This window comes from Ascaphus truei, chromosome 5, assembly GCF_040206685.1.
Source record: "Ascaphus truei isolate aAscTru1 chromosome 5, aAscTru1.hap1, whole genome shotgun sequence".
NCBI lineage: Eukaryota > Metazoa > Chordata > Amphibia > Anura > Ascaphidae > Ascaphus > Ascaphus truei.
In genome coordinates this window covers 288,451,835-288,477,654 of record NC_134487.1, presented here as the reverse complement: position 1 = coordinate 288,477,654, position 25,820 = coordinate 288,451,835, and the positions used below count along the sequence as shown (strand labels likewise).

Sequence of the window (25,820 nt, the reverse complement as noted above, 5' to 3'; positions counted from 1 at the left end):
TGTTGATTGGTTAGGTCACCAAGTTTAGAGAGAGAAGCCATCGGCCACTTTGGCACGTATAGAATCTGACCTACAGTAGTCCCATGTATTTGAAAAGAGCAGAAATCTTCCCCAGCATACAATTCACAGCCTATCTATTAGGGGCCTCTGCCTACACTGCCCAAGCTGTCCTGGCCATGGAAGAACAGGCCGAGTGTGTAGAAGTTGGCCAGTGGTGCCTGCTCTAATCGATTGCATGACTTCTCAGGTGTTTAACTTTGAGCTGTCACCAGAAGACATGGAGACCATCCTTGGCTTCGAGCGTGCCTGGAGGGTGTGCGCACTGTCCACGTAAGTATTACTCTTTTGTGTACTTGTAACATAGTATCTGACCAGAAGCCTTTAAATGGCCAGTCCCTCCTTGGATGAAGGTGAACAGTACTGTTTTTAATGGCTTAGATAAAACTTGACCCACTAAAGTATAAATATTTTTAAAACTGGGGACATTTTAATGGGTTGCAAATGCTTTGGAGGTGTTACAATCTTTATCTAATGTCTTGGTAAGAAGGCGGTTTGTAGTCCTTGGTTAGAGCTGAATGGTCTGCTGTAGAGACATTGACGCTGGCATCTGTCGTATAGATGAGTATAAATAGCTGATACGTGAGAACAGATATTTCATTTTTACAGGTTATATGCAAGTAAAACTGTTAATTTAATGGAGATTCCATCTTCTCAAGGAAGACCATACATTTGATTTAAAAACAAAGCCCCTATGCTGCTATATGGGATTGCCCATTTAAAGGGGTGGCCAACTCCAGTCATCAGGGGTCAAACAGGTCAGGTTTTCAGGGTATTCCTGCTTCAGCACAGATGGCTGTCATTATGACTGAAGTTGGCCACCCCATGTCTGAGATCAACTGTTGGCGGGTATACGACCATCATTAAACTTTTATTCTGCGTTTTATAGTGCCGACGAGAGCAACGTCGCGGCAAAACAAATGCATTGCCGCCGGCGCGTGGGCTTATAGTAAGCGCAACGCGACGGCTTGGTCGCGATCGTTGGCAGTCATCTCAATTTGATTTTTCCAGTGACCGTCGCCAGCACTATAAGCGTAGTCTTAGCTGGCGGTCTGGCAGCACCAGACAAACAGGCCTCCAGCACAGGCAGGTCACGTGATCGCTCTTGGAGCAGAAATGAAAGTGGTAAAGAGGCTCTGCCAATGGTCAGCCCCATCAACCCCTAGAAAGATGGGCAAGTCTGTAATGTTCCTTGTACATCACAGCACTGTAAGTTAATACAGAGGGGCACAAAATAGTTAAGTTATTAACAGCTTTCCAGAGGCCCGATCAGAGCCGTTCGGACCAGCTAGCCTGCCCAACTTCTTTCTTGCTACAAAATTAGACCTGTTGCTAGTATCGGACATTCTTCTGAAACCTACCTTCGCCTATCCCATGGGTTTGTTCATTGACAATCTTCCCTACTCCCCTTGTACTGGGTGGCTGCTGCATGCACCTCCTACTCTTGCAGTAAAGAAACTTGCTTATGTTTCCCCCTAACCTGACCTCTTCTCAGCTTTAAGGTGCAAAACACCTTTTTTTTTTTTTTTTTTTTTTTTCAATAGATCCTTTGTTGATGTACTTTATATTTTTGTTTTAGGTTTTACAATGTTCCGATAGTATAAAGCTTAGTCTTGAAGACCAAATGTTGGAAGTGATGCGTGTCTTTAGTTACTGAAGCTGCAGATACAGGCATATTTAGCTGTATGTAAATACACTATACGGCTAAAGTGAGCATATTGTATATTTATGCTGGGTACTGTATCATTAACCACTTTTTTTTTTTTTTTTTTTTTTCTCCAGAGCCAAAAACCACAAGGATTATCCGTTCCATGCAGAGTTTTAAATCTAATTCTCAGCAGTTCCTTGAACAGTAGTGATTGCAGTTTTTCATTGAGGGTTCCAGATACAACAGTTCAGCTGGGGGGGGGGATGGGTGTAGCTAGTGCAGGGGATTTCTCATTTACCTATGTACTTGTAATTCCTTTGATTATTTTACACCTGTGTTTAATGATACAGGTGACAGTCCTCCAATATATATTTTTTTTTCTTATATTTAAATTACTCTCCCTCCACACCCCATTTACATATGAAGGCTTACATGTAACTCCTTGTGTGCCCAAACCCTTTGGTTTCATGCAGGAATTAAAATCTGTTACTCTGGGCCATGCTTCTTGTGTCTCCAGCAGACGTGCAATCAGGGCTTTCAGTTTTAGTATAGCAAGTACTTTTCACTGCTAAAGCACAAATTTAGTTTAAAGCTTCATCTCCACTGGTCCCAAAACCTCACTGCAGACTAATGCACTCCTGAAACGTGGCACTTAACACTTTGGCAGCGAAAGTGTTACATTATATTTGCTTTTTCTGAAAGACATAATAAAAGCTGTCAAAGTTCTGTCCTGAGTGGTGGTTATTTTGTGCTGTCAGAGCTTAGTCGCGCTCGCTACCAGATACTGGTGAAAAATATCTCCCTGGTATTGTGTGTGTGATGAGGGACACACATCACACAAGGGGGTCTTGTTACAAAAGTTTCCTTGTGTGTCACCAGTACAGGGAGGGGAAAAGCAGTGATTAAAAGAATTCCAGCGAGTGCAACGGGGTTTTCTATTGTGATAAATCAGGTGTGGTTCTTTCTTTTGCATTAAGTTTTGCAGCGGAGACTTTAGTACAACGCCCCATAACACTACAGATGACAGTGCAGAGAAAACGAGACATGCTAGGTAGAAGCACGTGTTCATATGTAATGGGACAAGAATGTAAAGGGTTGTTCTTGTTTTTTTTTGTTTTTTTTTTAAATTAATTTGAGGTGGTGGAATCAGGAACAGCTTAGGCAGTGTCCCCGCTGGCGCTTGGTGCGGTTACCTGTGGGAATGGTAATCCTCCCGTCCACGCAAGCACACTCTCCCAAGCTTGGAGCTTGGCAAGACAAGAGTTTGACTTTGGGAGGGAGAGACACTGAATGGGAGGGGGGAGAAGCGGAGAGAAGTTTTTAATTTTTCTTGCACAAAAGTTTTTAATTGCCATTTTTGGAAGGGGGGAGGGAGAGAATGGCAACACACACAGCCACGATCCAGCCAATGACATGCCTCCTCCCTTCATAGCTATACCCCCCCCCCTCCTGCTCCTAATTTTTATTTTTGCATAATGCTCATGCTTGAAGAGTTGGTGACATCACCACTCAAGCATGAGCGCGGTCAGTGCCAGCGTGGACTCAGACTTAGGCCGAGTTCATAGAAGGACAGGCCGTGCTGAGCCGTGCGGACGCTCTGTGCTGAGCCCCTGCATCCTCAATGAAGATGCCTTGAGAGGGGGCTCACGCGAGCGTCCGCAGGCGTGCTGAGGCGCTGGAGTTTTCTGCCGAGCGCCAAGCTGTTTTTCAGCGCGCTGTCAGCTGAAAGCCTCCAATCACAGCACAGAAGTGTCAACGTTAGTGTGTCACGGACGATTAGCCCAGCGACGTCACTGCCCCGCGTCCCTGTCTCCCTCCGCCTCCGATCGCGCCCGCTGGCTCGCCTGCATGGGCATGAAAATCGCGCAGATTTCAGCAGGCGCGGCTCGGATCTCCTCGCCCCTCTATGACCCGGGCCTTACTCATGCAGGGCGACGTCAACCTACAACCTGGCATCCTAAATAAAGCCACTAATTATAACTATTATGCGTATATCCTAGTTATTTTTGCACTTCTGGCTTGGGGGGGGGGGGGTGTGTGTGTGTGTGTGTGTGTGTGTGTGTGTGTGTGTGTGTGTGTGTCTCTATATGTCTCTATATATGTACACAAACCCCGGTATAACAATTTCTGTGTTTAAACATTTGAAACACCCTGCAGCATGAAGTTTTAGGGGTAAGAACTGGGGATTCTGCGCTTGTACACTGCAACGCAGTTTCTTAGGCCGACGTGAGGGTTTAGTTATGTGCTTTGAAAGAAGTCTGCTCATTTTGGATTATCCTGGTTTGGTTTCCTACAGAGTGAATTAAAGCAGCAGCAGTTCACACTGCTGCAAGAACAATTTTAAAAAATGTCGCTTTGTTAACTAGACTGCTCCTAATCAAACTAATACCCCACATTTTCATGTTAATTGCAGCAGAATGTGGAGGGTTAATTACTAAAGTTGTTTAGCGGCTAAACGGGGGCATAATTCCTGGCCAAAAAGCAAAAACATTCCTTTAAAGCTGCAGTTCAGTCGGTATCCTGCATGTGTTTTTTTTGAATAAATCAGTTCTGTAGTAAGAAAAAATACTTTTAGCATTTTCTGTTTTTAAAAAAACAACTTTGAAAGACCAATTTTTTTGTATTCTATTTTAACAGCCATTTGCTAAGGCACCGCCCCTTCATGTCCTGTCACAAGCCCTGGCACACCCCTTTGTCAGCCCTGCCCTCCCTCTAGCACGTCAGTGCAGGAGTGCTCATGAATATTCATGAGCTTCCACTGACAGACAGAAGCAGATGAAAAACACATCCCATATCTAAAGATGTCGCCAAATTTCGCCGATCAATACATGGAGAACGAATTGACTGGCAGCTATATAGTGCTTTAGGTAATTAGAGATTGCCCACATGAAACTATTGAATTAAAAAAATAAAAGACTGAACTGCAGCTTTAAATGGCATGCCTTTTCTTTAATAAAAGTAATGGTGTGGGGGGGGGGGGGTGGGTTGGCATTGGCACTAGATTTGCCTGTTATCCAGGTGCAAGACTAGTAAATAACTCCAGTCCTCAGAGGCCACGCTTTAAGGATATCCCATATTCAGCACCGCTGGCTCAGTGATTGTCTGAGCCACCTGTGCGGAAGCAGGAATATCCTTAATCTGACCTGTTGGCGGCCTTTGATATATACATTATGGTTTAAGAAGCAGATATCCTGAATTTAATGTTCTCTCGTGCTAATCTTACCCATGAGGCAGAGCGTGACAGGTGCAACATACACCGTGTTACATACTGAAAATACTGCCCTACAATCAGCAACTGAACATATTACATGGACGTAGGATGCTTATTCTTTCAAATGAAGACAGTTACAAACATTTGTCGTCTTGTCCCGATGACAAAACTAAAACCGTGGAAGAGGAAAAGAGCAGGGTTGTTTTGTATCGGGGGCGCTGAACACACACACAGCTGATGAGGAATCGCCATATGTTTGCAACTGCAGATCATGTCACAAATACAAACTGCATCTCTTTATTTCATTTTGTACAGATAACTTAAGTGTATATACACAGCTTTGTTAACATTTTGAGGCTACCTTTTACAAAGGGTGCAGCCTGTCGTTAATGGCGTCAGTACCCGAGCGACACTTTATTCCAATACTTTATATGTATTCCCGATACAGCCCCGACGGGTTCAGCAGCTTCAGCCCGGTCCTGATTAAGTCAACGGAAGCTCACCAGAGCGAACAATAAATAAACCGTACCGTCCCCGCAGCACCCCCTGTCACGTGTGCACAGGCAGGTGCCCGTCCGTGGGAAACACATGGCAGTGCGAGCCCAGTAATTCTTCATCTTCAGAGGAGTCCTCTTCAGAGTCCTCCGGGTCAGGGGTGAGGGGGGCTGTGCTTTGACCCTTGCAGATTTTCAGGTGCCGGGTGAGGTGGTACTTGGTGAGGAAGGCTTTGGAGCACTTCTCGCACACGAAGTCCCTCTTCCCCTCGTGGGTGTTGAGGTGCTTCTTCAGGTGGCTGGTCCGGGAAAAGCGCTTGTCACATCTGGGACACTTGAGCTGGCGTTCCCTGTTTTGACCGAGACAAAAAAAAAAAATGTTTTATCGTTATAACCAGGGCTCGACAAATGCACTCACCTGGGGCACGTGCCTTTTGCCTGCTGTCGAGTGCTTACCTGCAGCGTCTCCCGGCATTCTTCGTCTTCCATGCAACTTTGACGGTTTCCCCGGCAGCTCCTGTTAAAATGGCAGTGTGGCGGCAAACGATGGCGCGTTGCCATGACAACGGGATGCTTATCACGCCGTCATGTTGCCGTGGCAACTTGACGCCACGTAGCGCCCAGTTGTCATGGCAACGTGGCGGCCATTTTAACTGCAGCTGCAGGGGAGAAGACGGAGATGCCGCCGCAAGTAAGGCTTGCAGGGGGGGGGGGGGGACTTTTTTTTGGGGGGGGGGGCAGTGGGTTTAAAACTTTGTAGAGGCCTGGTTATAATGAACTTTTACCTGGCACATCAGGCCTACCTTACAGCTATGTCTATCATACAAAAAGTCAGCTACTGCAGGATAGGGAAAACCACTACTAATTTGTTTAAATAAAAAGGGGAACTATAGTAAAGAAAATTCCCCTTTCCAAGCATGCATTTTGTACAAATTAAAAAAAAGAGTACAACAGCTTTGTTTAAAGAGGCAATCCACACAGCACTTTACATTTGAACTTGAATATATGCAGCCTTTGATTACCTTTATTGAAAATAAATTACCTAAGCTGCCAATTGATTTGTTCTGCTGTGATGAGAACAAAGATCCTGCTTCCCAGGGTTCACCAAATGGCTGCCTTTCAGTTTCAATCAACCCTTCAGTCAGTGTAACTCAGCAGCTACAATGTATTCTTATATTACTACGGTAACATTATCTATTGTTACAGTTTGCAGCTCAAACTGCTGAGAATATTGGCAACAATTACCACTAATAGGAAAGTGTTACAAAGATCTTGCATTGCAATAAAACTTGAAATAGGAATTAAAAACAGGATGCTCAGTATATTAAAGTAATTAAAAATGGCATTAAGAGTTGAATAAAAAATAATGTAACTATTATGTAATATTACAGAACTGATTTATTTTTTTTAAACAAAACAGGATATTGCATGAATTGCCTCTTTATTAAAGTTTTGTTTGTTTTTAAAGTCATGCGCATTGAACCACTGAGAAAAGTATAGTTACAGTGTATGATACCTTTCAATGGACCAAGGCTAAAGTTATTCACATATGTACTTAGTTCACCAGCTTTTCAAACCTCACAGGTGTCTTTTTCAGGTATGTTTGCAATGTTAAGATAACAGATACTCTTTGGCTGTACATAGTCCTGAAGAAGACTTGCCACTTTTAACCTTGGCAGACCTCTGAGATCTCGCAAGCTTATGTACAAATTACATCCATGTGAAAGACTGCTCTGGGCCATCTGGCTGGGAGTCAGTGGCAGCACAGAAGCAGCAGGCGTGGGCATTGGGTTTGTGCAGTGGTACACACCGGGTGTGGATCAGCACGTGCTGCTTCAGGTCCTGCCTCCTCATGAACATCTTCTCGCAGAAATCGCACTTGAGGTTCTTCTCGCCCGTGTGGATCGCCATGTGGGACGCCACGTGAGCCTTCTGAGTGAAGGACTTGTCACATAACCCGCAGCGGTAATTCTTCTGACCTGCGGAGGAGAAAAACCATGAACTTGGCATGCACACCCCAGACTTCACAGGGTGCCGTTGGCATGAAGCTGTGCACTATCCCCTTCGCTCCCAGCCATGGATTGCTCTGCTCGCACAGTCACTGAACGTGAAGGCGCGGACCCTTTTGCAAATTAAACACAGCATCATTTTAACACCACAAAAAAAGTGACATTACATCCTTGTTAGATTCAAGCACCCACGCCCAGCCTGCACCGACCCAGCACACTGAACAGGTATGAGAGATGGCAGCCATGTATATAATCACTCTGATGTAAACTCCTTTACAGCAGAGCCAGGAGGGTTATATTTAATTACTGCTCAATCCTTTATATATAATCTATTAAACATACCACTCTGCCAGTAAGTCGTTATTAGAAGGTACAGCCCCCACGAGTTCCCTTTTTTCTCCATTCTGTAAATATATTTTGTACATATGAATATTTGTTAAGTTAAAGTAGTGGGGTCCTCCAGATGATTAACACTGAAGTAATTCACGATGGGGAAAGTTTGAGAAGACCTGATCGAGACTTCCAAGACTTAACTTTGCGCTGCTAAAAAAAAAACATACACCTGACAAGGGCTGAGCGCTTTCACTATGTAACACTATTATTACACTAATTAATAATAATAATGAAAACAGAAAGGCCCAGCGCAACATACAAAGTGACACAACATATAATACAATACTTCAGTGCTAATCTGCTCATGAGTAAGGGTCATTTATTACTACCTGGTAAAATAATAATAAATGACACAATGGAAGAGAGAGCACAAGTTTAAGGCCCTGTATCTATAATGCGCCAAAGGTAACTTAATTATTATCGTAATCATTTACATACAGAACGTTAATAGGCAGTACTTTGTATGTGAAGCTTACAGTGCTCCCGTTATAATCAAAGATAAGAGCATTAAAGCAGCAAATCAAAGCATGCAAATTTTGAACATAGTATTTTAGCAGGAGGGTCTCCAGAGATACCTCCGTAGGGGGTGCCATTAGCCGCTCTGGCTCCCTAGATGGGTTCATTTAATGGCGGAGCTTCAAACACTCCCGCGTCCTGCAAGCCAATAGGAAGCCGTGACATCATCACCTGCAGCTTCCTATTGGCCCACGTGACGTGGGCGCTTTAAACTTTGCAACGATCCCGGCACCCCCTTTGGAGGTTTATCTCGTGAAGCAGGGGGTCCCCGAAGCTTACATTAAAGGGGCTCGGAGACACCCTGCTTCAATCCCATGTAAAAAACAAATATAAGAAAAAAACGTTTTAAAGAAACATGAGCGGAACCACGAGGAAAGTTTATGGATATTTGATGTAGATCCAGTGGCTTCTGCTTACCGGTGTGTATCCGGAGGTGAATGCGCAGGTTGCTGGGGTCGCAGAACGCCTTGCTGCAGAACTCGCACTTGTTCGGTTTCATGCCCATGTGGCCCATGTAGTGCACGTTGAACTTGGTGGAGGAAGAGAAAGCCCGCGGGCACATGGAGCATTTCCACTTGCGTTCCTTGCTGGGCGTCATTCCGTTGTTAGTGTCTCCGCTACTCAGGGACTCGGGAATGTGGCTGGTCAGGTGGGACTTGAAGTCAGTGTAGGTTGGGCATTCCTTCCCACAGTGACACAGGAGAAGCTCGGGCTGCTCCGGGATATCTGACAAAAGCACAGGTCATCCTAAGGGTTCTAAGCTTGCTTATGGCGGATAGGCACACTTATTCCCACAGAGACACAGTAGCACCACTGCGTACTCCCAAAATCCCAATACAAAGGACTGGCCAACCAGACCCTGCTACAACGCTACCATCCCTAAATCAAAACCCAAAAGGTCACTCAGTATATGACTGTACAAGTAATCCTTTTTCTAGTCGTACTAAACAACTATTGATGATTCCACTGGATTGTGCCGGTGGAGCACACATGCATTCCAAGGACGGCCCTTCTCCAATGACCAACCCAACAGAGCCTGGCGCCCTCCCCTCAAATTGACACCGCAGGTCATTTTTTAAGTAGCAATTCAAGCTAATTTTTTATTTTTATTTTTTAAAACTATTTTCAGGTCCATCAGCCCCCATCCCCCGCCCCCACCCACCTTGTCCAGGGATACTTACCGAAGAAGCTACTCGTTTTAAATCTTCCTCGAAAGGAAACAAAATAATCTAATAGGAAACCGCAACATCATTGCTTGTAGCTTCCTATTAGACGGCCATTTAAATCCCCCAAGACAAACCAGGAAGTAACACTAGTAACTTCACAGGTATGCATCTCAGGAACCGGAGGGGGGGTAGAGGGGGGGGTTAGTTAGGCTGCTTAAAACATTGGGAGAAAAGAAAAACAGCGCAAAGTCTCATAGTATAGTATGTTATAAAATATATTATTGTTTCCAATCCGCAGACAAGTAATGCATGCACATCAAAGTGAGAATAAAAGAGCAAGACATGTTACCACACGCTGCAACTCCCACACTGAGCGTCCGCTCATGCGTTCACAGCCAGCTGGGACATCCAGGATCCCTTAATCCTCGGGGGACACAGACTCCTGTAGGTAATCTCCGCAATCCTGGTCCACCTGGCTACTTGCGCCGAGTAGATCACCTTGTGGTACCTCTGGGCTTCCAGAGAACCCCGGCTACACGAGGCACAGCTCGGGCGAGGGCCCAGGATTGCAGGATTAAAGGGATGTCCCAGCTGGCTGTGAACGCATGAGCGGACGATCAGTGTGGGAGATGCAGTGTGTGGTAACATGTCCCCAACACGTCTTGCTCTTTTATTCTGAACTTTGATGCAAGCGCATTACTTATCTACGGATTGGAAACTATTATATATTTTATAACATATTTTGAGACTATGCACTGTTTTTATTTTATCCTGTTTCAGTTTGCTGAGCCACTCTATACAAGCAGCATCTCAATCAGATTTACACAGGTTTTATATCTATCCTGTTTTTCCTATCTCACATTTGTGATTTATTATTTATAATCACTTTTATTAAACAGATTAATAAGTATTTTCCTCTACTTGTATCACATCACTTATTGATTATTTAATCACTTAATCTTATATCATTTATTTCACTATTTGATGCCTGGTGTATTTTTTCGCTTTTGGTCTTTGCTTTAAACATTGACCTCAAAAAGCAATAGGTGTTAGAGTGGAACAAATTACAATGCACACATGAAATAGAGATATAGACAGAGAGTCTTCTTACAGTTTACAAATCCTCACATTCACCAAGTACAGGCAGAGCATCTTCAACCTTGATCGACAAGTAGAATGAGTGACTAAATGATATTGCTAATATAGCTTTTCTGTCTGAATACTGTCTTCAAGTCACTCTGCAACAGCATCCTCACCTTCTTAGGGATAACATTCCGAGGTTGCCAGGGCAACCGTGGCTGGACCAACGTGGTCACCTGACAAGGTCACATGGCCTGGACCAGTGGTCACCTGACACTGTCACCCACAAACGGCACTTCTTTATGTCGTGACCGATGAAGCTCTGCCTCCTTACCCATCTGCCGTGCGTAGTCCCGGCTGTAGTAGAAGAGAAGTTCCTCCTGAGGTGGGATGTCTTGTGAGGTGCAGAAGTAGATTTTCCCATCATGCGGGTAAGCGACAAGATTCTGCTCCTCTGGGTTCCTTAAACATACAAGCAGACTATAAAGAAGCCATGGCAACAAGTCACCTTGAGCCTGCAGGATGTCAACATAACAAACATTGGGAGCTTTTTTCTTTTATTGCAACAAAAAAATAAATATTAAAATGTTCAAATTACAAATCTGATCAAACAAAATATAATAAATCATTAATGAATACCATCTTTAAAATATATATTTACAAACTATTAACTATTCTACTTGTGAAAAGATTAGGTAAATCAGGCATGATTCTAGGTGCATTATAAAATTGTAAACTGATTGAATTATTTAAATAAATGAGCATTAAAAAGTATAAAAGTTACATAGTAGATGAGGTTGAAAGAAAAAGACATATGTCCATCAAGTTCAACCTATGCCAAATTTCGACGACAGATTCTTATCCTATATTTGTATTTTTGTATTTTGATCCAGAGAAAGACAAACAAAAAACCCCAGTGAAAAGTCATCTAATGCGGTCTCAAAGGAAAAATAAATTCCTTCCTGACTCCAAATAATGGCAATCAGATTTCTCCCTGGATCAATATGTATACTTATTTGGTATATCCCTGTATACCTTTCTAAAAAAAAAGATGTCTGGCCTTTTTTTGAAGGTATTTATTGTATCTGCCATCACAGTCTCCATGGGTAATGAATCCCACATTGTAACTGCCCTTACTGTACAGAACCCTTTCCTTTGTTGTTGGTGAAATCTCCTTTCCTCCAACCTTAAGGGATGCCCCCGAGTCCTTTGTACAGCCCGTGGGATGAATAGTTATTTTGAAAGCTCCTTGTACTGTCCCTGAATATATTTGTATATAGTTATCATATCCCCTCTTACGTGTCTCTTTTCTAATGTGTTTAAAACCAGAGACCGAACATGAAACACAGACAGAGCTCAGTGCACATCCAGTGAAACCCACACACGGTACAGTGCCTAATTATATATGATAGATATCTATTAAATAAAATGGTCTTTTAGTTTAACATTTTGGCCAAAGTGTTGTAAGCCCCTGAGCCACTACACGGCTTAGAACTATGCAACTAATTTTGACAGATTTATTAGAAATCATTCTTCCTGGTAATGCACAGGTTATTAAGAATTTATATTAGTGTTAGGGACCCTTGAGATGTGGTCTGCTGTGTAGTGGCTCAGGGGCTTACAACACTTTGGCCAAAATGTTAAAGTAAAAGACCATTTTATTTTATAGATATCTATACATATATATTTAGGTACTGTACCGTGTATAAGTTTCACTGGATGTGCACTGAGCTCTGTCTGTGTTTCATGTTCTGTCTCTGGTTTTAAATATATATCGCCATGCTCAGTAGCACTCCTCTGTGACACCTATATGCTTTTATATATATGTCTACACAATTTAGTGTGATCAGCAAAGATGGAGACTTTGCTCTCTATGCCAACCTCAAGGTCATTTATAAACAAGTTAAACAAGTGTATATCTATTTTATGCTTTTCTGATCAAAAACGTGTGCCTGTAATGTCTCATCTATGGACAGCTCATACATTGGTAGTGCTGTATAAAACATGATTAGCGGGAGAGGATGACGCCTGCATACCTGGCCTTGCGCACAAACATCATCCAGTTACATTCGTTCTCGTCAGTGGTGATGATGCAGAACTCCATCACGCTGCTATGGTACATCTGAGACATGGGAGCAGACACCAGTGTTACATTGTATCACATCCCTTCCCCTATAAAGCAAAACATCTCATATAATGATATAAACATACATATATATATATATATATATATATATATATATATATATATATATATATATATATATATATAAATCAAAACAAAAAATTAAGGAGCGCCTACTATTGCAACCTGCCTAACTGTGAGCAAGTTAGCTACTGTGTTGAGACAACCTATGGGGTGGCCAGAGGGGGTATTAATTATAAAATAGATCCTATGTTATAAGGGTACCACATGTTAAATAAAATACTTTAATAAAAACTACTATAAAAAATGTAAAAAAAAATTATTGTATAATTAAAAAATACATAAAAATTATTGAAAAAACACCAAAACCTTAAAAAAACATAGAGTCCAGTTCCAATAAAGTGCATCCAGGTAATGGCAGCCCGTTTGAAAGGGATCACAACTCCCTTGTAGATACCTATGAAAGAAAAAGAGAAAAAAACAGGCGCACACCTAGTGCATTAAAGTAAAACAAACAATTTATGGAACATTAAAAAAGACAAATGCCCACTCACAAGTCAAACGGTAAAATAAAGCAGTTATGAGATTGGCTCTCATATGCCAGCAGTAGCGTCCGGATCAGCAATGGAGACCTGTCCTGCACGTGTGGCTCAGTCTCCTTCACCGGAAGTGACGTCCTCCCGGTCGTGTGCCCCGCAAAAGGAAATCCCTCCGGGAACCACAGGAACCACAGCCTGTGTCCTAGCTTGCTTGCGTCTGGTTGTTGCACTACCAGGAGTGGTAAGGATGTGTCCGCTTTTCTTATCTGGCTCGCCGCTCTCACACTGCAATCCAAATAGTCCGTGATAGCTGTATTCAGTGGGAAAGTGCCTCCTCCGTCTTAGCCACGCCCAACGCGTTTCGTCATCAAAGATGACTTCTTCAGGGGATGCCCATTGGCTGTGACCCCACAGTACTTATAGCAAGGTCAATTTGCATACACAATTAGGATAACAATTGAATCGTTAATTACATGATTTGATTCACTCCATAGGTCTAAAATTACCTTATTGCTTTGATTCTTATGGAATGATTATAAAGACACCACTACTTTTGCAAAAGATGAAACATAGCTCATTTGTATCTGTATATAGTTTACTTAAATGGTTTATCACAAACTAAGGAATGAATTAGGATAGAATTCAAATTGATAGTTGTAATTAGACTTAGATAACAATTGTGATAGCTAGATAGAATGTTTAGACATATAGTTTGTAACTTAAATAAAATAATTGATGATAAATTACCACAAAATTTGATTTAACTATTGATTTCTAAATTTAAATCTAATTACTCAAATTTTCAAGAGTTGGAAAAGGATAGTAACAGTGAGTATTGAAATACCTAGTTTTCCTAACATATCATTTAACATGGCAAACAATAAATATTCCATTGCAGGATAAATCCAATCACAGTGAATTACACATCCATACCTGTAATTGAATCATTAATGCAAAAATAGATAACTATCTGAATCAGATTCAATTACAGGTATGGATGTGTAATTCACTGTGATTGGATTTATCCTGCAATGGAATATTTATTGTTTGCCATGTTAAATGATATGTTAGGAAAACTAGGTATTTCAATACTCACTGTTACTATCCTTTTCCAACTCTTGAAAATTTGAGTAATTAGATTTAAATTTAGAAATCAATAGTTAAATCAAATTTTGTGGTAATTTATCATCAATTATTTTATTTAAGTTACAAACTATATGTCTAAACATTCTATCTAGCTAATCACAATTGTTATCTAAGTCTAATTACAACTATCAATTTGAATTCTATCCTAATTCATTCCTTAGTTTGTGATAAACCATTTAAGTAAACTATATACAGATACAAATGAGCTATGTTTCATCTTTTGCAAAAGTAGTGGTGTCTTTATAATCATTCCATAAGAATCAAAGCAATAAGGTAATTTTAGACCTATGGAGTGAATCAAATCATGTAATTAACGATTCAATTGTTATCCTAATTGTGTATGCAAATTGACCTTGCTATAAGTACTGTGGGGTCACAGCCAATGGGCATCCCCTGAAGAAGTCATCTTTGATGACGAAACGCGTTGGGCGTGGCTAAGACGGAGGAGGCACTTTCCCACTGAATACAGCTATCACGGACTATTTGGATTGCAGTGTGAGAGCGGCGAGCCAGATAAGAAAAGCGGACACATCCTTACCACTCCTGGTAGTGCAACAACCAGACGCAAGCAAGCTAGGACACAGGCTGTGGTTCCTGTGGTTCCCGGAGGGATTTCCTTTTGCGGGGCACACGACCGGGAGGACGTCACTTCCGGTGAAGGAGACTGAGCCACACGTGCAGGACAGGTCTCCATTGCTGATCCGGACGCTACTGCTGGCATATGAGAGCCAATCTCATAACTGCTTTATTTTACCGTTTGACTTGTGAGTGGGCATTTGTCTTTTTTAATGTTCCATAAATTGTTTGTTTTACTTTAATGCACTAGGTGTGCGCCTGTTTTTTTCTCATATATATATATATATATATATATATATATATATATATATATATATTACAACAAGGATGTCAATGGTACGTTCTCCAAATGCAGTGGATTTGACCCAACCACTGCCATGCTTTTGTAGTCTGTTGCAGGCCCCTCAGGCATTGAACTCAATAATTGCTGCAGAGTACTAGAATATTAATAGCTGTAGAGTAGAGGACCTACAAATGTAGCAAGCATCACTGTTCCCTCCGGCGGGATGCATTGTACTATTCTGCACTGACATTGGCATGGAATCCAATGGAAACCCTGTGATGTTCTGCATTATAACGGGATATGTAGTGTTACATCCGTACATTGGTGCCTGCAATGCACACACACGAATGTTGTGTAAACAATGCATCACCATTAATGGATTAAGTCCAAGGACATAGGAATCCGTCATACTATATAATAATACATTTAAAAAAAACACGATTGTCTTATTTTATCTTTTAATAAATATTTTCAAATTCATCAGAGAACTAGCAGTGCAGCAGAAACATTTAATTGCAATGATCAGATTTTTCAGCATAAAACTAATGTAGTTGACAATTCCACCACAAATATTTATTTTAGATCAGTGTAACAAGGTTATAACTAAACAATAAAACCTTTCTTGTGCATTTCTCAAAACCTTGTTGGGTCTGTTCCAATCTTTAAAAAGACTAAATGTTGAGCTTTGGTAACTGTTAACCTAGGAGAAAAGTCAAAAAGCAGTGAGTGTCAGAGTCTGACCTTCCAGATGTGGATGGCAGATTTGTCAGTCCAGCTAGTGACTTCCAGGGACTGGCTTTCCTGCCCTATCAGAGGCCCGAAGCAGGTTCTGACTGGGATGGTCTCCTGGGTCCATACACCTGTCAGAAGAAAAAGAGCAAGGGATGTATAGTGTACGCAGCGTGCAGAAAGAAAGCAGGGTATGTAACGTGTACGCAGCGTGCTGAAAGAAAGCAGGGGGATGTAACGTGTACGCAGCGTGCAGAAAGAAAGCAGGGGATGTAACGTGTACGCAGCGTGCAGAAAGAAAGCAGGGGATGTAACGTGTACGCAGCGTGCAGAAAGAAAGCAGGGGATGTAACGTGTACGCAACGTGCAGAAAGAAAGCAGGGGATGTAACGTGTACGCAGCGTGCAGAAAGAAAGCATGGGATGTATGGTGTACGCAGCGTGCAGAAAGAAAGCAGGGGGATGTATGGTGTACGCAGCGTGCAGAAAGAAAGCATGGGATGCAATGTGTACGCAGCGTGCAGAAAGAAAGCAGGGGGATGAAACGTTTACGAAGCGATACATCCCCTGGAGCAATAGACAAAAGGTGTATACCCACACAACACACACCTTTGGGGTCAGAGCACTGATTGGTATTACAGATGCTAAAACACCCCCTTTGCTTAAAGTCCGTAACTCACAATAATAGACAGCTGTATAACTTTTGCTGTTCTAAAGTGAACGCAACATGAAGCCAGGGAGCAGTCAGCCAGACAAGCCTTTGGGACACGTGGGGCGAGCAGGATCCAGACACACAGGAAGGCTTTCGTGCACCCGTTCTTCTTACCTACATCGGCTCCTGTGACGGACGGTCTCAGGGCCAGCTGTTTCGGAAGAGACAGTCTCGCCCTGCTTTCGATGTGGGTGTCCGGTATAAAGGTGACGGGGCCGTGGTCGGGACAGTCAGAGGGGTACGCCCGGTCACATAGTGTGCACCCTTTGGTGAAGACAAATTAAGTTTCATACAGATTCCAACAGCTTGAGATGTGCCAGACTGACCTTGAATAACCTTGTTTGCTTTAACAAAATCACATGTATTTCAGAGAACAGGCCAACATGTCAAATGCTGCGATGTTCTTAAGTGGACAAAGATTATTTCGGACACTGCTGCTGTTCATTTACAGATCAACACAGCAGACTCCATGTGTGAGAGATAATTTAATATTACCTATTGTTAAAGTGAGAAACTGTACATAATACCGCGCTTCTGCCTATAGAAGTTTGCTGCTGGTAAAAAGATAGGCCTTACATATAGAAAAACAAAAAGAACGATTCCTGCGCTCCTACCAATTAGGCTAAAATAATGATCAAGAAAAAGGGTAATTTTGTAAAACCGTTTGGCCAAAGCATTTAAGAGCCTGCATGCCACGTCAAGATATACCCGTATGCATGTACCACGACGTGGCATGCAGGCTCATAAATGCGTTGGCCAAACGGTTTAACAAAATTACCCTTTTTCATGAGAGCATCATTTTATTTTAGCCTAATTGGTAGGAGCACAGGAATCGTTCTTTTTGTTTTTCTATTGGTAAAGTGGCAGCTTTCCACAGGGCATACCCGCCACAACTTCAGTCATCGAGTTGGTAATAAAGCCCAGACATGGCCATTATCAACGTTGGTATCAGAACAAGCAAATGGTTAGCAAGGCATCGCTTCCTTGCCAGCAGTTATTCTACTCTCCTGGGACTAGCTACATCAGAACAATATGAAATAAAATCAAATAGAGCAGACTCACAGATTGTAAACAGAGTTGCCATATTCTCCTTGGAGTCTATCTGTAAGGAGGACGGGACGAAGGTCAGATTCACAGCGTCCACATGTCCGCCTCCCATGGAGACCTCATGGCTTATGGAAGACACTGTGACCGGCTCCAGGCTGATGCCTGCCCCGTGCAAGGTCACAGAGGTTAAAGACGACAGTGGGTGAGAGGTGGACAGCGCCACGCTCACGGGGTTGCTGCTCAAGGAAACGGTGTGGATTGCGTCACTGAGGCTGCTTTCTGATATACTGGAGCGAGTTACCATGTGGTGGTCAGTTTCCATGACGACTGGAAGCTCCAGGGAACCGCTGTGAAGCGGCAAGACCCCAGCGTGGCCCACAGCATCAGGAGGCAGGTTGCCATCTACGGTTAGTGGCTCGTGGCTGCGTGGGATGCTGGAGATCTGTGCATGCTCCCCGGTCACCCCTTCCATGGTCAGCTCCTCTGTCATGCGGTCGGTCGTGATAGGACTGTTCACCCGAGACACGTTGTCTATGCTGATCCCGACGTCCAGCTGCACCTCATGGCCATCGCTGGGGTGCAGGCTCTGGCCAGCGTGACCCCCGACCGAGCGAGAGTCCAGGGACACAATGCTGGTCTCCAGGCCCACTGACCCCCCCGGCTGATAGGGGTCCAGAGAGGGGGGGTTGTTGGCTACATCCACATTCAGAGAACTTGGGTGTATGTATTGGGGAGGGGGGCGGTCAGCTAAATAGGAGAGGATTCCTGGAGGATAAAAAAGAACAAGCAGTGATATATCAAACGGCTTTAAATAGCAGACGGCTGCGCCGTGGTCTGACTAACACCTGTGCAGTCACAAGGTGCACCTGCATCTAATCAGGGGTGGCCAACTCCAGTTCAAGGGGCCACCAACAAGTCACGTTTTTGCGGATATCCCAGCTTCAGCATAGGTGGCTCAGAGGCTCAGTCGAAGACTGACTGACCCACCTGTGCTGAAGCAGGGACTGATTGAGCCCTTGTGCTGAAGCAGGAATATCCTGCAAACCGGACCTGAGGACTGGAGTTGGCCAGCCCTGATTTAGAGGGTCCGAGGCTCAGAGTAAAATGTGGTGACCTTCTTTTTCACAGTGAGGCCGCGCTTATAGTAGCGGCGATGGCGCACAGCGCTGTCACAAGTACTTGTAGTCCGTCGCGGGTGCCCATAGTGGGCGTGACTGCGACGGCGCTGCGCAGCGACATGGCGACCAAAATCGCTGAAGTCAGATGATTTTGTGTGCGGCCGCCGCGTCACGTGAAGGGGTTCAGCCAATAATGGCTAACTGCTGGCGTGACGTCACGGGCCACGCCACCCTGTCGCCCTCCCGAGGTCTCCTGCACCAAATGCAACTATCGCTATAGTGACGGCGACATCGCGCGCCCATCGCCGCAACTATAAGCGCAGCCCAAGGGTGGTGGATTTTAGGAATAGCTTCCCCCAAAAAACATGTGGAGGCTAAAACAGTAAGGGAATTCAAAACTACTTGGGATAGACACAAGGATATCCCAATCATTTAAGAAACCAGAAGATTGAAGTGGGTCTGAGGTATCACAAAAAGGCAGGAATACGTGGAGACTGGGTGAGCCAAGTTACTCTTTATCTACCGTCAGTTTCAGTCTCTGTTTTTTTAAAAATCGCATAATTTATCCTTGTGAGAAAACAAATATAAAATCATAAAATTGCAAACGGCCCAAGAACTGTATTACATTATTATGACAATAGTAAGATGGCATGAGTAGGGAATCAACACCAATATATCAAATGATCTCTCTTTAGTACTTTTATTTATGGGTAATGTTCATATTTATGCACGCCACACTGCGGGTCTCTGCTGACCCCTGTATAAAACTAACTATTAGAATCTGTCCTTTACCGCCTGGCAGTGAAAAGGTTAAACGAGCCGTCTCCTGTAGTTTGACAAAAAGACGTATTTCCTTATAAGCTGCATCTTCTCTTCTTTCCATGCTTCTTTGTAAAATCATTCAATGGTTTTCGGTTTTGGAGAAATATAGGTGTAAAAAGGGTCTCTGCAGGGTCTTTGGACACGGAATGGGACATTAGGTTGCGGCGGTGGGAATCTCCGCCGCCGGCCGCGTCGAAGGTACGTTTTAATACTGTTTAGGGTAGAAGGTTAATTTAAGGGGGTTTAGCGGTTACTGTAGGGGTTTTAGGGTAAGGGCTTTGGCACTTACCTTAGCGGCGAAGGGACCACGGCAAAGCGCCGTGACCAAATGGCTTTGGACAAAAGATCACAATGGTCACTTGCCAGGCTTGAGAGAAGCAGCATGTGTTGCAGAGCCTGGGACATTCATTTAGCTTTATGCAGATCTCCAGTCAGGCCTAAATGTATTAGCTTTGCAAATGTATCTATCTAGACCAGGGTGGCCAACTCCAATCCTCAAGGGATAAACCTGATCTGTTGGTGGCTCTTGAGGACTGGAGTTGGCCACACCTGATGTGTTCCTGGTGGTACAAAATCACCACCATGATGATAAACAATGTTCTACACCAAATGCAATTTGTTGCAACCTCAATATATGATACCACGTATTTGTTTTTATGTAGCACTGACAGCGTAGCACGAAAAATTTTGCAGGCACAACCTCTGACCCAAAGAGCTTACAATCTACGTTTTAGTGCCTGGGGCACAAGGACTTATCCAAGATCACAGGGAGAGGTGCCACTGTGATTTGAAAGTGGATCACCCATTTTAAAGGCAGTGACATTACCACTAAGCTACGCATCGAGAGCGGCCATTTACATCCCCCAAATGAGTGCATCATACCCCAGAATGGAAGTGCACAGTACCAGGCAGTATGTGTCTGAAATAGCTGCTCTCCAGATGAGGGTAAGGCGGTGGCGGTAGGGGATAGTTCCTCTCTGGTAAACCACACATCACTCCTCGGTCCCCTAATCCCATTGGAAGCATGACGGAGAGGGCGGAAGGGAGGGAGCTCAAGGAGGGACCCAGATTGGGAATTGCCACAGGCAAACCTGCAAAGAAAGACAGACATATCATTGCCTTCATTATGGGTAACACTCTAATTACGGCCCCCGACATCAACGCTAAACCAAGCCATGCTTCCTCTGAAGCTACTATATGATTACGCAGTGAGGGTCACTGCAGGTAACACGTTCTCGCTACCTTCTGGTTTTCTTTGGGAGCCAGCTATAAAACAGTTTAACTGTAAGACCCGTTTTCTTACCTGGCGCTGGGAGACCATTGTGGGGAGGGGATCCAGCCAACCCAAGATGACTACCTGAGACAGGTAAGCTGTTGGCTATCGAGGAAGTGGTCAGCTGGTCCATTCCCACCACGCTCAGGTTCATCTCATTCATTCTGTGAGGGAATGAGTGAGAAGTCAAATCGCTTACCAATTCTTTACTGACAGATTATCACGTGAAAAACCTAGAAGTACTAAGCCAAGTGTAATGTGAGATTTAAAGCTACATTGAGAAAACAGGTGTGGGGACAAGCTTCTAAATGTAGTGAACTTTACAGGATGTGAGATCACCAATTAGATTGTAAGCTCTTCGGGGCAGGGACTCCTTTTCCTAAATGTTACTTTTATGTCTGAAGCACGTCTTCCCATTATGTGTTATTTATATGATTGTCACGTGTATTACTACTGGGAAGCGCCATGTACATTAATGGCGCTATATAAAGATATACATACACCAGGAAGGATCTGACGTTCTACAGTGAACCAAATGATCTCTATCTGCGGTTTATTTCTAGTGAGAGCTGTAGGGGCAAAGTTTACTGTGCATAGATATTAAAAAGAAAGAGGTACCTGTAATGCATTGGAATTCTTCAGAGCAGCTTCTGGCTGACGAACACTGAAAATATACAGGAAGCAGAATTAAAAACATGCAGAAGAAAGGCAACTGCAACCTTTACAGATATAGGTAATAGTGTTGGTGAGTATTAAGCAATTCCAGTCCCCTGCACAATTTATGACACCAACAGCCCCCAGGGAAAGCTCTCAGCTCCAAGAAAGTAATATAGCACCTGACAGGACAGTTTCACTTTCGGGCTGCTCCTGGATTCATATTTTGACTGCTCTTCTCTTAGGATGGAGGAATAATGTCCACAGATGAGCTCCTCTTGTTTGTCTTGCAATGATTTCGCACATTAAGGTTACTGCAAGATATTTACAGGTAAGCAACATGTCAGTTACCCAATTCCCAAAAAGGCATCAGGGACACACACCTTTCATACGTACACACAATCCCCGTATTGTATATAAATGAGGGGGCGGTGTGTATATGTGTATGTGTCATACACCTATCTGCCCATCACAATAACATGGCACCCCAGGGCCTGGTACATTATATACAGTACCTGTACCCTGCATCCTCCTCTCTCTCAGCTCGGCGCTCTCCCTCGCTCCCTGCCTCTGTATCCGTATTGTTTTCAGACCCGCGTCCACCACTTCCCTCGCCTCCACTCCCAAGATGGCGGCCACGGAACTGACGTCACGCGGAATCCACGGCCCAATCACACCCCGGGGTCGAGGTCAGTAGGCGGGACAGACCACGGCGATGCGCTCTGGACGTGCTGCTCATGCCTCAGCGGTTGCCATGGAGACGGAGATGCTCAGGCCTCCATGTTATTGCCCAGAGCCCTCAGTGCGGTCCCTAATGAATCCACACAGCCAGCATCATGGCGACCCACTGTCCCCTAGCAACATGCTGCACATTCTATCTGTTCTAATAAAGTGGCAGCACTCAGCCATACAACACCTGCTCTAACAACTCCAACGACATGTAATACTTATAATACAATAAAGCTGTACAAAATAATCATAATAGTATATATGTATTTCTTATATAGTAAAGCACAAGAGATTGCAGCACGGAGAGCGTACAGTTATGTCTGCCTTTGTTGTAAGGTCTTTGGTACAGACGTACAGTGACTCATTGTGCCTGCAAAAGTCTATATACAGCGCTGCATACACTGTCAGTAATATTTAATAGTATTATATTATTTTTATCCTTGCCACTACATTTCTCTGTTGTAGTTTAATAGTGTAATCTCCAATACCATCCCTTGAAAAGTATTTTTTGTTTTGTTATTTATTTACATTTTCTCTTATATTAAAGTGTATCACATCTACATGTAATTGTCAAATGATTTATATTTCATTTGCAGGAATTAAAAACATATTAGTTCACAAGAGAAATACAAATAAATACAACTAACTACTCCCACTCCTCACTAATTATTCCCACTCCTCACTAACTTCTCACTCCTCACTAACTATTCCTCACCTCACAAACTATTCACACTCCTCACAAACTATTCCCACTCCTCACAAACTATTCCCACTCCTCACTAACTATTCCTCACCTCACTAAGTACTCCCACTCCTCACTAACTATTTCTACTCTTGACTAACTATTCCCACTCCACACTAACAATTCTATTCTACTCCTGCTCCACATTAACTTCTTTATAAAAAGCATCCCGAAAAATCCTCTATTCACCTCCTCTGTCTGTCTCTCTATCTACTCCTTCCTGCTGCTGGGGATATCTCTCCTAATCCTGGACCCAGCCATATGCACACCTGCTCTCACCCCTGCCTCCACTTCCCCTGCTAAAGGTGTTATACTATCTGATTTAATACTGACTAAACTTTAAAACTCACCCCACAAATCAAGCATCCCAATAGCCTGGACTCATGGCTTTTGTCCCACACCCACAGTCACTCCTACCAACCATTTTGGCCAAGCCCTGCCATCTACAGCACTTATTCCATTACCTGCTGTCTCTGTAAGTCTCCCATCATACCTCTTAGATTGTAAGCTCTTCGGGGCAAGGATTTCCTTTCCTATTGTCTGATTTTGCTGCATTTATTGTACTATTATAATTCCCTGTACTTCCCTGGATTGTGAAGCGCTGAGTACACTTTTGGCGCTATATAAATAAAGATATACATACATACATACAAGTTTAAGAGCCAAAGGGGTTTATTTACCAAAGTGTCCCGGCTGTAAGATGGTGACAAAACGAATTCAAGTCAAATAACAGCACCAGATTTATCAACACAATGATTTCAATTGGATTTTTTTCTTTGATAAAAATGTTTTCTTTTTTTTTTTTATTGGTGTTACCCCAGTTTGCATCTAGGACACTGTAGTAAATAACCCCCATAAAAAGAACTATATTCACCTTGAATATAGATTTGTTTTTTTTTCTATGTTGGATTGTTAGGGCTTGATCATCTAAACAATGTTAGCATATTTAAGGTGGCATTAACCTAAGTTAACAAAAACATTAAGTAACACAATAGTCTCTTTAAAAAAAAAATGTTTAAACATGTTTTACTTCCAGTAAAAAGTTTGAATTATTTTGAACCCGTTATTACAATTTGATGCAAATAAGCTCATTAAAGGAGCAAGCCAAGCGCTTTAAAAAAAAAAACCTTTTATATTCAAAAACAGGATTGAAGTAGGGGATCCTCCGAGTTGAACCCCGTTAATTTCAGCTCCAGGGACCCCCTGCTTCCGGAGAGACTTACGTCCGTAGTAGGTGCCGGTAGCCGCTCCGGCTGAGCCAGCTGGGATTTAATGTTTAAAGCTCCTGCATCACGGGTGCCCATAGGAAGCTGAACCTGATGACATCACGGCTTCCTATTGCCCTGCAGGGCACCGGGAGCATTGAAACGCCACCATAATGTGAACCCCGATAGCCGAGTCGGGCGGGTACTGGCAACCCCTATGGAGTTAAGTATCTAAGAAAGCAGGGGGAGCCCGGAGCTGACATGAATGGGCTTCAGCTGCGGAGACCCCCTGCTTCAATCCTGTGTAAAAAATAATAATAATAATAATAAAAAGCGCTTGGATTGCTGCTTGAAAACCGGAATCATTTTCAGCCGATATTCCCAATACTATCGTCTACACGGGGAAATAACCCAATGTTGTTTACGTTATTGACAGATTTGCACAGTTCCCGTAGACGTAGAAATCCTCTCCCAGCCGCCCGATTCTGTAACTCGATCTGGCCCACTCTTCAGGAAGGTCTTTCAACAACTAAAAGAAAAGGTTTCAAAACATGGTCTGTCGGGTTAGGTGGAGACGGATATGTTTTAGATTCTTTCTAACGATCTTTTGATGTAAAATGGTTAATCTAAGACCAAAATATAGGGTGACCATTTGTCCCGGTTGCCGGTCCGTCCTGGTAATGTCCCGGTTTTTGGCCCTGGTCCCGGTTCTTGTAGCAGGATGCAGTGGTGCGCGATGCGGGGGCGCTGCGCGATGCGGCGGGGGCAACGCACGGGCGGCGAGGAGAAGATGCGGTAGCAGGTGAGGATTTGCAGAATGCCGGGGTGTTGGGTTTTTGGAGAATGCCGGCCAGGCCGCAGGGGATTGGTTGGAGGTCGGAGAAATCCGGGGCGGGGCTTTGCGGGATGTCGGGGCGCAGGGGACTGGTTGGAGGTCGGAGGAAGCCGGAGCCGGGCTTTGCAGGATGCCGGGCCGCAGGGGACTGGTTGGAGGACAGGGCACACTGAGCTGCTCCCTTCTCAGAGCAGGTAGAGGTGTGTGTGTGTGTGTGTGTGTGTGTGTGTGTGTGTGTGTGTGTGTGTGTGTGTGTGTGTGTGTGTGTGTGTGTGTGTGTGTGTGTGTGTGTGGCTCTGTGTGTGTGTGGCTCTGTGTGTGTGTGTGGCTCTGTGTGTGTGTGTGGCTCTGTGTGTGTGTGTGTGGCTCTGTGTGTCTGTGTGTGTATGTGTGTGGCTCTGTGTGTGTATGTGTGTGGCTCTGTGTGTCTGTGTGGCTCTGTGTGTGTGTGGCTGTGTGTGTGTGTGTGTGTGTGTCTCTGTGTGTGTGTGGCTCTGTGTGTGTGTGTGGCTCTGTGTATGTGTGTGGCTCTGTGTATGTGTGTGGCTGTGTGTGTGTGTGTGGCTGTGTGTGTGTGTGTGTGTGTGTGTGTGTGTGTGTGTGTGTGTGTGTGTGTGTGTGTGTGTGTGTGTGTGTGTGTGTGTGTGTGTGTGTGTGTCAGTTGCTCTGTGTGTGGGTCAGTGGCTCTGTG

General features: G+C 43.8%; 2 protein-coding genes across 2 annotated transcripts in view; one reads left to right on the top strand and one right to left on the bottom strand.

Moving 5' to 3' along the window:
• Nucleotides 1-2,431, top strand: part of AKR1B1 (aldo-keto reductase family 1 member B) — a 27,116-nt gene extending 24,685 nt beyond the window's left edge. The window contains exons 9-10 of the mRNA XM_075602538.1: nt 248-330; nt 1,840-2,431. Coding sequence (XP_075458653.1) covers nt 248-330; nt 1,840-1,882 — 126 coding nt within the window. The 3' untranslated portion in view covers nt 1,883-2,431. The remainder of the gene's footprint in view (nt 1-247; nt 331-1,839) is intronic.
• A 2,762-nt stretch (nt 2,432-5,193) lies between these two features.
• On the bottom strand, nt 5,194-22,273 carry PRDM4 (PR/SET domain 4). Its single transcript, XM_075602537.1, has 13 exons — nt 22,134-22,273; nt 21,801-21,932; nt 21,583-21,628; nt 20,995-21,128; nt 20,597-20,782; nt 17,767-18,516; nt 16,819-16,968; nt 16,006-16,124; nt 12,611-12,696; nt 10,909-11,036; nt 8,746-9,054; nt 7,221-7,389; nt 5,194-5,760 (listed from the first exon to the last, which is right to left on the bottom strand). Exons 3-13 carry the CDS (start codon nt 21,591-21,593, stop codon nt 5,466-5,468), a joined length of 2,337 nt encoding a protein of 778 aa, XP_075458652.1. The 5' UTR covers nt 21,594-21,628; nt 21,801-21,932; nt 22,134-22,273; the 3' UTR covers nt 5,194-5,465.
• Between the last annotated feature and the right edge of the window lie 3,547 nt (nt 22,274-25,820).

Coding starts and splice junctions, on each gene's coding strand:
- PRDM4 (XM_075602537.1), bottom strand. Junction 16,969..17,766: donor GGCAACTCTGTTTACAATCT/GTGAGTCTGCTC, acceptor TCTTCACCAAAG/GGTGCACACTATGTGACCGG. Junction 16,125..16,818: donor CGTCACAGGAGCCGATGTAG/GTAAGAAGAACG, acceptor TTCTTCTGACAG/GTGTATGGACCCAGGAGACC.